This window comes from Temnothorax nylanderi, unplaced genomic scaffold (genome assembly GCF_030848795.1).
Source record: "Temnothorax nylanderi isolate EJ_2023f unplaced genomic scaffold, tnyl_v1.0 TNYL_tig0002_pilon, whole genome shotgun sequence".
NCBI lineage: Eukaryota > Metazoa > Arthropoda > Insecta > Hymenoptera > Formicidae > Temnothorax > Temnothorax nylanderi.
In genome coordinates this window covers 1,330,043-1,345,169 of record NW_027249064.1, presented here as the reverse complement: position 1 = coordinate 1,345,169, position 15,127 = coordinate 1,330,043, and the positions used below count along the sequence as shown (strand labels likewise).

Sequence of the window (15,127 nt, the reverse complement as noted above, 5' to 3'; positions counted from 1 at the left end):
AACTAATTATTTAAAAAATCCTGAATCTTAAAAAAATGCTAATTAGAATTCTTAATGTTTAATATATTATTATAAATAGCATATTAATGTTATTGCTAATGTTATCACAATATTTTGTCTAATCATACTTTTATTTCTGAAAATTAATCTTAAATTTATCCGTTTAGTTTATTTTAATCTTAATCTTATTACATTTTATTTTAGTTTATATAATGTAAAACAGACATTAAAAGAGAACAAATTAAATGTTTTTAGCAAATTATTCAACTTTCCTTTATTAAACGAAATTCTTTCCTAATGTTCACATTGTGATATGAATCAGAATAAAAGAATATTACTGTAATTTTTGCCGGATGTTCTATCTAACTTTAAGATTCCTCAATAATGTCCCGTGAACCATATCTGCCGTTTCAATTCCCTGCAATCTCGATTTCTTTTTGATTTATTTTTTTTCCCCATTTCGCTCGGTACGAATCGAAAGGGAAGGGAAACGGGACTTATTTTTGTTACCTTCCATTCTTACAAAGCTGAATATTGTTTTAAAAATTGCACTAGCGCGACAACAATGTAATTCTTAAATTAAGAATTCAATCTTAAATACATGTAATTAGTTACAGGGGATATACGGTTTTTTACACAAAAGTATGAAAGCAGAACATAATTTTCTAAATTCTATGTGATATTATAACGCAGTAACAATTTCTACGTTTATAGTTTTAATTTTTATTTTTTCCCCGGAGCTCTAACAATCGTTATTGTTAACCTTATAGTCATCTCACAATACATTATAAATAAATAGTATATAGACTTCTAATTATGGCATGATTAAAAATTCCGTTACGATGTGAGAGAGGTGCTGTCATGCGTATCTGTGCGAGAGCTATTAATATAGTGAGTTCGTCTCCGATCTGTATCCCTCCACACTTCCGAGCTTAAAGTCCCGTTTCTATCAATAATTCTGACAGTACGTCGAAATGCAAAATGGCTGGAATAGGTTTGACGTTGCTGGGATCTTGTCAGATACCGATACCCGGATATTTCCGTGAATCTTGTTATCACTGATTTCCCGTTTGCATAAATAGCTTTAATCCGATACATCTCGTAACAACTTTGGCATCATCGAGACACCTTGAATCTGTCGGAAATTGTGCATACCTATTCACGAAATAGATATGTGTCATTTAAGACGAAGTATATTAATGTCTTTTCAAGAAACTATTGTTTTAATTGAATGGTTCATAAAGATATTTAACATTAAAAATATATATATACATATATGTACATATATATAGTCAGGAAAAATGTTTATGCTATATTAATTTTTCTTATAATAACATATTAACTTCAATATCTTAGATCTTAGATATTAATAGATATTAACTTATAAAAATATATTAAAAGTTATCCTTTTTTATTTAAAGTATTTTTTTGTACAAGATTTTATTTTAATTTGTATACATGTAAATTAGTTTGTATAATTTTGTGTATATAATAAGATTAAAATTTGATGAATTAACTTTCTTCAAAAATACCATTTGTTAAATGCACATTAATTGTCTTTGGTAACTATACAATTTCTCGAATGTAGTGAGATAGATCTTTGTTGTAGCTCGACACATTTCACGACTAAACTTTTGCAATATTATTCAAGACTCGAACTTTGCTAAAGGCGGTCATCGGTTGCGGGATACTGTACAACACGTGACTGCGATCCTTCCGAAGTACTTTCCGAAATCCAGGGCTCAACTAGAGCCGACACGGCTATCTTCCCTAAACTTCGGCATCGATTTCTATCGGTGATTCCGTGAGTGACGGCATAACTTCCGAGTTTGCCGAGAAAGCATGCTCGGAAACCACAGAATCCTGGGGGTGTCTTTTCCCGTTAATGACGATTTGCTGTTGCGGAATGAGCACTGACTTATTTATCGCGCGATCTTGTTGCCGTTTTCAGAAAATTAGCTTAGCTTCTCGCGGCTCGCTCGTTATAAACCACATTCAAGCGTCCGTGAGATTAGGATTAGATGTACTTGCGTGTCATCACTTCTCCTTTACTGTTAGACCTTGTAACATCTGATTTATTACGACAAAGAGTCAAAGTCGTATCCAGTCTTAAACAACTTTATGTCGCACATAATTTTTCTTTTAATTTACTTTTCTCTTAATTTAAATATTCTTAATGTCTTCTTATGTATATATTTTGATTTTTTACTCTGCTTAAACATTGTAGTAGATATCCAAATATAAATCAGCGTATGCTCCTTGAAATTATTTTATTTAAAAGTTAAAGAAAAATAATTCTCGGTTAAAAAATAGAAATAAATTTGATAATTTTTAAAATTTGAACAGGCTATAAAAATACGTATATAATAGCGTATATAATACTGTTGAGAATGAAGAAAATTATGCAATAATCAAATCGTGTTCCATTAAACAGATGGTTATTAATTGCAAAAGCAAAATTGCAAAAAAAAAGATATTTGTGCGTTTCACATGAAAAAACGTTTACTGTCGCGAGATAATGGATTTGTTAAACTCGATATTTCGTTCGCGACGTCATCATGAAATGAGAATAGATGTGCTGTAATGCAAATTTCTCGTTCATCGCCTCTGCACTCTGTGGATAACCCCAATTTTCATAAATCAGATCAAACGCGACCTGGTTTTTCCCCTTTCCTTCCATGTCCATTAAATTCACGAAACAGTCAGCAAAAAAGCGGAAGAAAAACGTTATTCCACGTTGTTTGCGTGAATCAGAGACTGCAAAAGCGAGCACATCGAAGTTCCGTCAATCGAATAACATTTCCGTCGATTTCTACACTGGGCACCCTACGACAGATAGATATACCGGAGGGAGAGAAAAAGAGCTCGTGATATAGTATGAACCCGCATTCTTCACTGCCCGTTGTTGTTGGGATTTACAACTCTTTTTTTCTTGCGAACGTTTCCATTCTATCGTATATGTCATATTGTCGGCGAACCTGATAAATGAGTATTCGATACGACAGAGAAAATCTAACCCCTTTAAAAACTTGGTGTTAAAACACATTTATTCATTACGGGTCCGTTTCTTCTAATTGTACTTCTGGCATTTTACTGCACTTCAAATAAAACATGTAAACATTCATACTTTTCCAAGAAACTAACAGGAAACGCAAAGACTTAAAAAAATTTTAAAAATGTAGTAAGTGCAATTAACAAGAATAGACTTTATATTAATTATTAAAATAAAGTATTGAATTTCATTGCTAGAATGAATTTTTTTTTACGTAAAAGGAACGAAAATATGCATCGTGACCAAATGTAAGCGTATGATACGTCGCTATAATTACCAATTAATGTGGCATTACACGCAAAGGTGGCTCTCGGACGGACGGATGAAAATCTCAGTAATTGGTTCAGCCACGGTCCTGACGCTCTAGATCCTCGCGAAATTATCGAGCCGATTAATTGAAAGCGTCGTAATTGCTTCCGGCCAATCTTGCTGTTGCTTGGCAAAGAAATACTAATTACAGTAGAACTGAATAGGAATTCCCGAGTACATTGTCGAATCATTGATAGACACATGATCGAGGCAATTGTAGTTTCAAACTTTGTTCGCATCGTATATTGATATCCGAATACGTTTAATATTCAGTACGCCGCAGAAGGAGGCGTTTTTGTTATCAATATTATATCAATTCCAAATGTTTGTGTATTTATCTGTTGCATCTGTTATTAAGTGTTCCGCAGAACGAGTGAAATAAAGCTCGGTTTTTGAGAATGAAAGCGGAGACAGAAAATTAAATAATAGAATTAAATACTAAGAACTTTAATATTTATATGCCTAAGGATTAAAGGATTTGTGAATTCAATTACTGAGGCATTTAAGTACTTAAGCACATAAAATTCTCCAAAGCTTGAACACGGAAGAACTTAGGTATTTAAACATTTTAAAGGTAAAGGATCTGTGAGAACATAAGTAACCTACTTATTTAACGTATTCGAGACTTGATTTGCGGTTACGGATTATCCGTCTGGTATCAAAGTAAAATCCTGTTTTATCTTTCAGTATCTTCCTAAGTACTGGCAACTCTCGATGGACATTTCCTCGATGCTTCACAAATTTTTCAAAATCTTCGTGTCTATATCACTGTCTGTTTTATGCTAGTGAATCAAATTTTATCTTCCTTCCACGGAATACAATATTATCGTGTTTATAATATATGAGAGAAATATATTTACAGTTTTTGATGTTAAATAATACGTAAAAACATTAGTAAAAAAAAAGCTGTTATTAAAGTGTCTTATCTTGTTGTGATGGAATGTGATATGTGTTTGCCATAATGCCTCGTGCATTAATTAAATATTAAATAAATAAAATATACAGTATATATTACGGATAATAACTACAACATTATTAAATCTACATTCACAAAGAAATTCAGCGAGCAAAAGTGTGCATAAAGTGAGGTGTCTTACAGCTTTTAAGTGTGATGTCTAAAGTGTAAATCTTTAAGTGTAAATCTTCAATGATGACAATGACGAGAGTACGAAAAAAATACATCATAGTGACCGAAATGTTATTAAAACTAAAGCTTAATACGCGACAGATTACTTGTTCTTCCGTATTTGTAACCGTGTACCTGATTTATCCTAAAATGAAGCAGTAAGTACTCCAGCAGAAATCTAATTAAAGCTAGAAACTAAAGCTAGAAGAATCAAATTCGCGACTCAAGAGGAAAAAAAATGCGTGGCTTATACGTTCTCTTGATGGTGGGCGCACTAGTCGCTTCATCGAGGGACGGATTGAAATCATCGATCGGTCAGACTGATCATCCAAAGTTAATGAGAGGCAGTAGCAATACCTCGCTGCCAAAGCTTAGCATCGGCCTGATAGTGCCGCACACGAGTTTCGGCCAGCGCGAATACACAAGAGCCATCAACAGGGCCGTCGGAAATATGCACAGAGAACATAGCAGGTCCAAAGAGACCAAAGGCCAGTCCAGGTTCTCTTTCCTGGACAAATACGAGTTTACCCACTCCCAGGTCAATAGCACTATGATGAAGCTCACACCAAGTCCGACAGGTAAATATTTTTACGGCTGATTGAGTCTCGAGGAGAATGCGTTCATTTTGTTGTCGGACACCTTTGACATAGAGATTGATATCTATATTTTATGACATTTGAGTCTACAGCTTTTGGAACAAATATCTAATAGAAATATTGTTAATAAAATAGTTAACTAACAATCCATTTTTTCGTTACTTGCAAAAGTATAACAAGATTAAAAGCATTACACGATTTATACAAATTTAAAATAATATTATATAATTATGTGTAATTAATTGAATTATATTTTAATGACACACACAACAACCTTTCTTAAACTTAATATGACTTTACATAATGTTTTTTAACATTACATCTTCTGAATTGATGTGAGGATATGATTAGATTTACGCGGATTCAGATAAATACAGATCTGGCGCAGTCTGATGCAAAGGTAAATAAACTACCACGTGAAATCGAGGAGAAACGGTTTGTTCTCCGAACATATGTACAATGAATGTCAGGTAATATAACCAGCTACCATCGGAAGGGACTAAGGTGGGCACTGCTATAGCGATGTTAAGCTCAGATTCTTACCTACATATTTTCTCATTAACTTTGACAATGTGATACAGTACGATAATAACGTTAAACATATAACAGGGTGTTTATATTATATACGTATATACGTTTATATTATATACGTATATTTTTTAACTAAGATAGATTTCACCAACGCCCGAAATAATTTTACACAAGTTTATTAGCAATAAGTAATCCGCAAGAAGTAAAATTACCTCTAATGCTCTCGTGCATTGTGATATTTTTCCTTTTTATTCAATGGTGTTTGAAGTCTGCTCGCGTCGTGTGAACATTGCCGAGCAAACATAACTGCGCGCAGACTCCTTGTAATTTTCCTCGTCTGACGACGTTGGTCAGGAGGATTTTACCATGGAAAATATTTCTCCGCGCGTTGTTCGGTCGTAGGAGTGATATACGACCTGTCGGAATTAACATTGGCTCATTGCGTTTCTTCGCATCCAAAAGATGTCCTGGCGAGCCAATATTTCAGGCTTAACTCACACGTCCATGACGACAGGCGAGGAGTCGATGTCGGTGTATTTACGCGTTTGCTTTCACTCGGTATATGATTCTCGCGTCTGAAATTCCCTCCTCCGTCTAATATTTGGACAGCTCACTGGCTATTCCAATCTCGATGTTTGCAAAACGACCGCAACCGTGCCACTTTAAGGTACTTGACGATGTTTTGAGCTCTATATATAAAAACCACCTTCTTCCAGGTGATATGTACGATCGTATTATTAATGCTTGAATAGTACAATTTCCTCAATATTCTTTGAGATCACGAGAATATATTGTTGCAAGAGAGTAATTAGACTTCTTTTTTTTAATTTCTTAAAATAATTATTACTGGATAAAGTATCAGTGCAATCAATTTGCTATAATAGCCATGAAAAGATGTGATATATAATCCAATTCCAATTTGTCTTATTTTATTAAAAAAGTCCAATCTAAGTCAACAATATGTGAACGACTGAATAATTCTAAATCTAATTAATTTGAGAAATATATTAAATATTTATGTGCCAAGTTTAGAGAACAGGCGATCGATTAAGCTCGTTTCATTGTGCTAGGTATGTCAACTGTCATTAGTTTTGTGTTTACCGAAACGCCACTATACTCTGCGCGAGCTTTTAAACTAATTGTGAGATATTTACTCGGGATGTCCAGTGTGCATTCAATTAAACTTACCTCAATTTATGCTTCACGGCAAGGAAGTTTGAAAAACACATCGCACTTTTACTGCCTGGAGTCTTATATTCCGTCATGACGTAAACGTCAAATCCTTCTCGGACGAGTTCCAATTAAATAAAACTTTGAAATTTACGACCGAAGGTAAAACTGCTGCGTACTGAAATTTGCACGAGAAATGTTTGGTCAAACGCGAAGGAATAATTAAACAGTAATGCATGCAAATATACAATCTTCTATCATGCGTTATATTATTAACGTTATATTATATTATATAATATTTTCGTTAACCTAATTATACAGTTAACAAGCTTAACTTAATTATAATATAATTTATACTTACAAAATACTTGCATCTGCGCATTTTGTACAATTTTTTATATCATTATTACGATATAATGAGAATAAAGGGATCCATGTTTATTATGAACTTGCTAAATAATATAAATATTGTTAATTCTTGAAAGAATCGCGCAGAACAAGTAATTTCTGCAAGTAAATAAGTAATTTGTGTTATATAAGTAAAATTATATTTTTATTTTGCCTTTAGAAAGATTAATTTAAAAAATATTAATTAAATACGTTAGAAAAATGTGATGCTCTTACAATATTTTTGATGTATTTCCAAGTATATATACTTTGAGAAAGGTAAAGCAATCTCGTCTAATTAAATTTCACTAGATATACCTTAATATGAGTGTATGATGTCGACAGTGCCAACTGGGAAACTATTTTTACGTTTTTTATAGTTGTTTCTTGGCATCCCCACGATCACGCTCTCTCTTCCGCGATTACTTCAGACACAAATCCGCTGCAAATTAAAAAGAATTACATTTCCATTGTAATGTATCGCGTACAAGATAAGCTAATTGAGCTAATAAAAGTCGTACAAGATAAGCTAATTGAGCTAATAAAAAGTTGTGCATAAATAAACGTAATATATTGCTCAGTAGAATGAAGCCGTATATAGTCAGACATGTGCGTTAGACTATTAATCACATTTTTATGACTATAGAGAAGAAACCAAATTTTTTTGTCATACGCGCTTCTACTGATATTTATTGTATAGAGGATAGAATAATTTTTATAAACATTAGTTGTGAAACTACAGAAGCCTGTTCCATACGCTCATAATTGGCTGATTAATTAATATGCGGTTAAGCTGACTATCGATATATACGTTGAGCCGCAACGGCCAAGGCAACATTCCCAAGCCAGTATCTCCGATTACGGTAGCGTAATCATTACTGATATTGTAATTACTGGTGAAATATCTTTGCGGCCAATAATGTGGAATCCTCGATTTGTCAGGATTGTCGTTATTGGCATCGTAATTGTTGGTCGAAACAAACGCGACCGATTTCTGGTTCGCCAATGTAGATGTGTTAATATTAATGGCTCTGCAGGATTGGTGAAATTGTGTTAAGTCGTTCCCAAATATCATGATCGGAATAACGTCACGAATGCAGTGCTGTTAGGGGTGACTAATCTTGATGAATTACGCGTACAATTATACGTTAACCGGATTTACGTCGGTATCAATACGGATTAATAGATTACGTTAAATCGCGAGGTATATTCCGATGTATGGCATTATATGGAAATAAATATATAATTCGAAAAAAAGCACGTGATTATTACAAAATTAAATACAACCGGATATTAATTTGGCACTTGCCGGATGGGACGCGAGCAGCGCTCACATTTGCTAATTCCACGCATCCAATTTTAAATGCCATGTGCTGTTACAAGCGAGAATCTGACATTTCATTAGGAATTATTAATTTTCGTGGAGCACGCCAAGTCGTAAATAACCCATTCATCGATTTAAATCAAATACCAACGAGCCGTGAATAATCTGCTCATTTAATAACACTTGACGAGAGTTTAAAACAAGCGGCTCTAATTCGTCGAGTTCGTCGCTCACTCTGGACATTTATCGTTTTTCAGTATGGCTATAATTCGTAGAACAATTCGGAACAATATTACTAAATGCATAAACAGGATCTCTCAATAATAACGATGCAGTTTTATTGTTTCTAACAGATAATACATTAACGATCTTGTCAGAAATCAATCCTTTCGTTAAATATATATAATAATATTTCTTTTTAATTGTAACACTCGAGAAGCATTGTGTGTTTTGACTGGTTTACTGTACTAAAGTTTACTTTAGCGAAACGTGTACGTTCAATCTCAACAAATTACGGACGCATGGTCGATGAGGCACTCGACTATAGTATATCCCGAAGTCAAGGTAGTTCCTGATCAAAGGAATTTACGTTAATCGACTTGCTGTTGCTTGATACAAATTTAGCTACTACATTCGTGGTATTACGTTTTCATTAATTCGGGACAGAGCGTAAATGTACATACAAGGAGAAGTGAAACTTGGCCCGTTAATTTAATACGATCATTCCAGAGATATGTGTGCACTGGTTCAGCAGTGCAGCAATAAAAAAAACAGACCTAATGAATCAGCAGCGATGCGTGCACTAGCGCGTTGTCGTGTTGAACTTGTTGAAGGAACCTTGAATTGTCTTTCTACAGTTCAAGTCTTCTTCTTCTGACATTTTCTCGATCTGGTCCTCGAAAAGACATCAAGGAAAATTTGCGGACGGACCCGAAAAGCACGTACCAGGACTGATTTCGGAAATGTTAAGAATAATGTATTAACGGTGTTGAGAATAATGTATAAACCGAAAAAGAACATTTCGAAGGAGATAGGACGGAGTTGTAAGTAAACCTCCAGAAATGATAAAGATAAAATCCGGGAACTTTTTGAACAGGCCTCGTAGGAATAATATTATAATGTATTATGTTTTCTTTCGTCACAAGTAACATAACCATGTTCGTCACATACATTAACCATGTTTCGTATATTATGATTTTTATTTTTATCGTAATTTTATTTAAATAAAGACAGAATAATGCTATATGAATATTGTTTTATTGTGCTAACTATGATTACGGCCTTGTTGGTAATAATATACGTGAATATGTACAATTAGTGTTATGATAAAATAACATCAGTAGTGTTAATGTAGTCATATTACTTATCAAATTAATTAACTGCGTATTTTCATAGCATTGATATCAAAGGCATGAGATTACCATTCGTATATTTCAATTGTTTTCAATGAGCGGATTGATTTTCTCTTGGTATTTTAATCAAATTTTTCGTGAATATTTCAAGAGAGATAGATAATAAAAGATGAACGTAGTCGCTCAGCATGTTGAATTAAATGTACCAATTGTTTTATGCTGCAATAATTATATAGTTTAATGAATTACTTGCACGTTGTTTCACAATTTTATACTAAATAAATACAGTGATACGTACATATACATATAATGAAAGTGGAGATATAAGCGTAGTGTGTGTTCAAATATGCCCCATTACATAAATTATATTTCATATTTAGTTTGTTTTCAAGACGCGTACAATATTTATTAACTCTTAAATTACTTCTAAATTTATAAATAAAATAGACAGAGAAGAAGATATTGCACAAGCAAATACAGACTTTCAAAAAACAGAATATTGCCAAAAACTAGCAAAAGAAATACGTTTAATAGATATTGTTTTATAGATATAATTATTCATAGATAGAGAAAAAAGTGTCGATTTTTTCGTTGAAATATTTATAATATTAGGATAAAGTCTAATCTAACTGTCATTAAATTCAATAGTATAAAGATCTAAAAAAGCGCGTCTATCAAATACGCGTGCATATTTTTTAATTATACATATATCTAAAAATTATTTGTGTTAAAATTACAGCTTCTGTACAAAATGTTTTAAAATTAAAGTTGGTTGTTGAAGGAGATCGTATCATTAGATAAGATTATTGGATGAGACTTTTTCACGATGATCGATTTTCTCTATTAGTACTAGTAGTATTAGTAGTACTACTAGACTGGGCAACGGTACACTTGTATTTCATGAAACGTTATATCATAAAAGTGTTTTCCGAACCTCTCTGGTTCGGAGAGAGTATTTTCTATTGTGAGTTAAATGTGATTATCAAGTTACACATGTGACTTCCAGCGAATTTCGAGCCGCTGATATCAAACAAGTTTATCTATAATTTATGGATTAATAAGTACAAAATTTCAATCTACTTCTGTTCTACTGATTATGCGATCAATACAACTCATCTAATTCTACAAATAATTAAAGAAAAAAGTGTCCCAGTAAGAGAGTTAAGAAAGTCTTATAAGTAACAATTTTTAAAGCCAATTTAAAGCACTCACTTTAATCTAAGCGCACTATACACTTTTAGAATCTCGATTCTGTTTTATGGCTCCTGTGCTTTTTACTTAAATTGGATAAACCAAAAGGTAATATTGCACAAAATAAAAATCGGTTAAATTAAAACTTTTCAATTACTCCGTATTTCAAAATAATAGAGCAGACTGAAAATCGAGGTCAAGCCTGTCGCTGCGTGAGATAGGTCGGACTACATTCGTGGTCGCCATTTCCGTCGTCGTTTTGCTTCTCGCTTTTTGAAAAATGGGCGTGCGTGTGATAAAGGCATAGAGATAAATTTAGCAGGAAAGAATAACGCAGCATAACTGGGATGGTCGTCGCAAAAAGTTGAAGCTACGCGTTCCACTTTATTCCCGCGGCTAAATGATAGTGCATTCGACATATAGCGCTTGATCGCTCTGATGAAACGAAGATCCACTTGATTTAACTCGATTATCATAATTTACAAAGTATAACACCAATCATTCGCCAATGCTTACTCGATTAGACTGCTTAGCCAATGGCTCTGTAAAATTTAAGAAGTAAAGTTAAATTGGGAAAAGAACATATTGAACTTATATAAACGATTGTTTTTTCCATCAAATGTATATCGTTTTATAAATTTCGAATGATTGAAAGTCATTGATGTGTATCATCAAGCTGTGTTAGGTATAACCTATGGATATTAATAAAATTAAAGATTTAAAAAATTTTGTTTAAGTAAGGCAAAAATTGGAATATTTATTAGAATTATTAATTTTTACATAATTTGTGTTTTAGCTATCTTGGACTCATTGTGCAAGGAGTTTCTTTCGCTGAACGTATCGGCCATCTTATACCTTATGAACTACGAGCAATACGGACGTAGTACGGCCAGCGCTCAATATTTTCTTCAATTGGCCGGTTACTTAGGAATCCCTGTGATTGCATGGAATGCCGATAATTCTGGTCTGGAGAGAGTAAGTTGATTCAACTAAAATGAAAGAGAGTGAAAGAATTTGCGAGTTAATGTTTCTACCGAGCGCGCAAACAATATTTGCTCGCGGGTGAATTTTTCATTAACGTCAAAAAGAATTTCTCAAGTTATATTGAAATATATGAGATGAAACGTGCAGTTTGCAATAAAGCAAGTTTATACCATTTACCTTTTCTTCCTCCGTATAATAGACATAGAAATATATATATATTTTTTTTATTACATAAAACTGAAATTAAAGTTGAACGGAAATATTCATCAACATTCACGAAATATAATGGGAATTCTGTTGGTTTGCAGCGGGCCTCGCAGAGCAGTCTGCAGCTGCAACTGGCACCGTCACTGGAACATCAGACCGCGGCGATGCTGAGTATCCTGGAGAGATACAAGTGGCATCAGTTTAGCGTAGTCACCTCGCAAATAGCTGGTCACGACGACTTCATACAGGCGGTCAGAGAGAGAATCTCCGACATGCAGGACACATTCAAGTTCACCATACTGAGCGCTATTCTGGTTACCGAACCACACGATTTGCTCGAATTAGTCAACAGCGAATCTCGAGTGATGCTACTGTACTCGACCAGAGAGGAAGCTACTCATATCCTGACCGCTGCTAGGGAGTACAAAATTACCGGGGAGAATTACGTATGGGTAGTCACGCAAAGCGTTATTGAGAATTTACAAACCCCCAGTCAGTTTCCGGTCGGAATGTTAGGTGAGTAGCAAAATCATCCGTATTCACGTACTTGCGGTCATATGGATCCACAAATTCACATAAGTTTACAATATGAAAGTCCGTATATAGTATATATACGAATCGCCAATCAAATTATCCGTGAACTATGATTCACATTTTAAAATATACACATAATAAAATAAGTAATTGTGGTATATTTTATTTACGATCTTTTATGTAGTTTTGATTCAAACTTACTGGGGCATTTCTATATCTAAGAAATTAAGCGAGTTTTATATTTTAAAAGCTTTCTTTCTCACTTTATAATAAATTATAAAAGAAGATTAAAACATATTTACAGGAGATTTAAAAATTACGTTTATTTATTGTATCGAAGATGATTTTAAAATAACTATAGTTTATAGTTACAAGTAAGATATGTGTGCATATAGTAAAATAAAAACAATTCTGTTTAATTAATAATATAAAATTCGTTGGAAATATATATATAATCATATATCTCTTTCGAATACGCTAGGCATCGCGGTGAAGCGGAGTATATTTACGCCCGTTACACATACGTTAACAATCAGAATACGCCTCTTATCCGTAAGAATGCATGGCTTTCGGGCGGGAAAGTTATTCACATCGTGACCAGAATCGCGGAAACAGAAAATTGATTTCTTCCTTGAGAATTTCCTAAGAATATCCCTGAGGGAAAAATAAATTCGTTGAATTCCTCTCAGTGAACCACATGGAATAACATAACTCGGATTGAATCTCTCGCGTCTGAATTTCCGCGAGCTAAAACTAGCGCGATAAACTCGCTCTACGTAGAACGCAAACACCTCGCACTCTTAAACACGATTGCTATGAATCGAGCAAAGCAAACGTTGCTTATATTTAATATTCTCTGTCTCTCTCTCGGTGCTGCAAGAGTACATATTCAACCGTTCGTATAAATCTACGTTTATTTTAGCTAATACGAAAAAGATGTAAGAATTTTACATATTTCATCAAAAAGATGTTATGTGCTATTTTCAGCTCTGCAACATTTCTGAAGACCGTCCCGTGGAATTGAACATTTTTCTATACAAGTATCTCAGTAAATTTTCAAGGGATATCTCAGCTTAAAACATATTCGTGCAATACAGGAAAATTTTGTTGACGTGTGATTTTTACGGGTCAGATTCTGGCTGAACAACAAGGCAACTCGACGATTCTTGCATGAATCGCCAACATTTCTCAGCCTTATGATACATCGATTTATCTTCACTTTTCTCTCCTTTTCTCACGTCCTTGCTCAGACTTTTGATATTTATGGAAATGTAGTTGTCGCAGTGTGTCGCATAAAAATCTGGCTGAATAAAATCTTGCAAAGTGCAGCTTCTCCGTGAAAATTTTTTGCAAAAAGAGATATATTCTTCATATGAAAAAGAGACAGTCAGCAAATATTCTTAAATTTAGGCGAAATAAAATCAACAGCGCAAGTTGTAACTATGAGAAAATTTATCGTAAAACTGGATGAAGTTGTTCTATCATTTTTATCTTTTTATTTCATTAAGTTATATTATGTCTACAAAATTCATTTTCTGAACTACAAATGAATATTTGATATTTAAAGTTTAAGATTATATTTTTGTAAGCAGCTTTTAATATAAACAGAATGATGAATTTATTAAGAAATAAACGAACAAAAAGAAAAACAGAGCAAACTGAAGTTCAGTTATTTCAAAAAATTAATTTCTGTAAATCGCAAGCTCATACAAGATTACGAGTTATCAAAGAATTTAAACAGTAAGTTGGATATTGACAATTTAAATCCGTGTCTCATAAATTATTTTCAATTTCTCGTTCGGTTATTCGCCCATCCGATTATCATTGGCAGAGCAAATCGAAAAAAAAATGAAAAATCTCCTTCTTCATACTGATATAACTGAATTGGTTATCGTGCAAACCGATATAAATCTCGCTGAGATAATAAAATTGCATTAACGAATCCGCTCGATATCTTTTCGCTGTTGCAGGTGTGCATTTCGATACGAGCAGTGAGAGCTTGGTAAATGAAATTACGACAGCAATCAAGGTCTATGCTTACGGTGTCGAGGACTTCATCAATGATCCGAAAAATGCAAATCGTAGTCTGAACACTCAACTGAGCTGCGAAGGCGTCGGTGAATCACGATGGAGCACGGGGGATCTATTTTTCAAGTAATTTCACATAATTTGTTAAAATGTGGATAGATTTATTCATGCGCCAGTCACACGGAATTTTCCAAATAGCAAGACTGAAATTTTCTTCAAATAATATTACAAAAAATTTTTACAAAACAACTTTGCAAGAAATTAACAGAATTTTGTAAACTGTCTGAAAATCATATTTGAGGAAATAATACAGAATTTTATTTATTTTATGTAACA

At 33.5% G+C, this 15,127-nt stretch overlaps 1 protein-coding gene across 8 annotated transcripts in view; it reads left to right on the top strand.

The window, feature by feature from the left end:
• The window catches only part of Nmdar2 (NMDA receptor 2), a 197,322-nt gene that overhangs the window by 140,405 nt on the left and 41,790 nt on the right, over positions 1 to 15,127 (top strand). For 7 of the 8 annotated variants that reach the window (XR_011717402.1, XM_071698941.1, XM_071698954.1 and 4 more), the window contains exons 4-6: positions 11,835 to 12,013; positions 12,331 to 12,745; positions 14,734 to 14,917. Coding sequence is in view for 7 of the 8 variants with exons in the window: in XM_071698941.1 (XP_071555042.1) it covers positions 11,835 to 12,013; positions 12,331 to 12,745; positions 14,734 to 14,917 (778 nt within the window). In the remaining variant the exon portion in view is untranslated. Of the gene's footprint in view, positions 1 to 4,048; positions 5,066 to 11,834; positions 12,014 to 12,330; positions 12,746 to 14,733; positions 14,918 to 15,127 lie in introns of all 8 variants that reach the window. The other variant, XM_071698971.1, reaches the window with a different exon arrangement.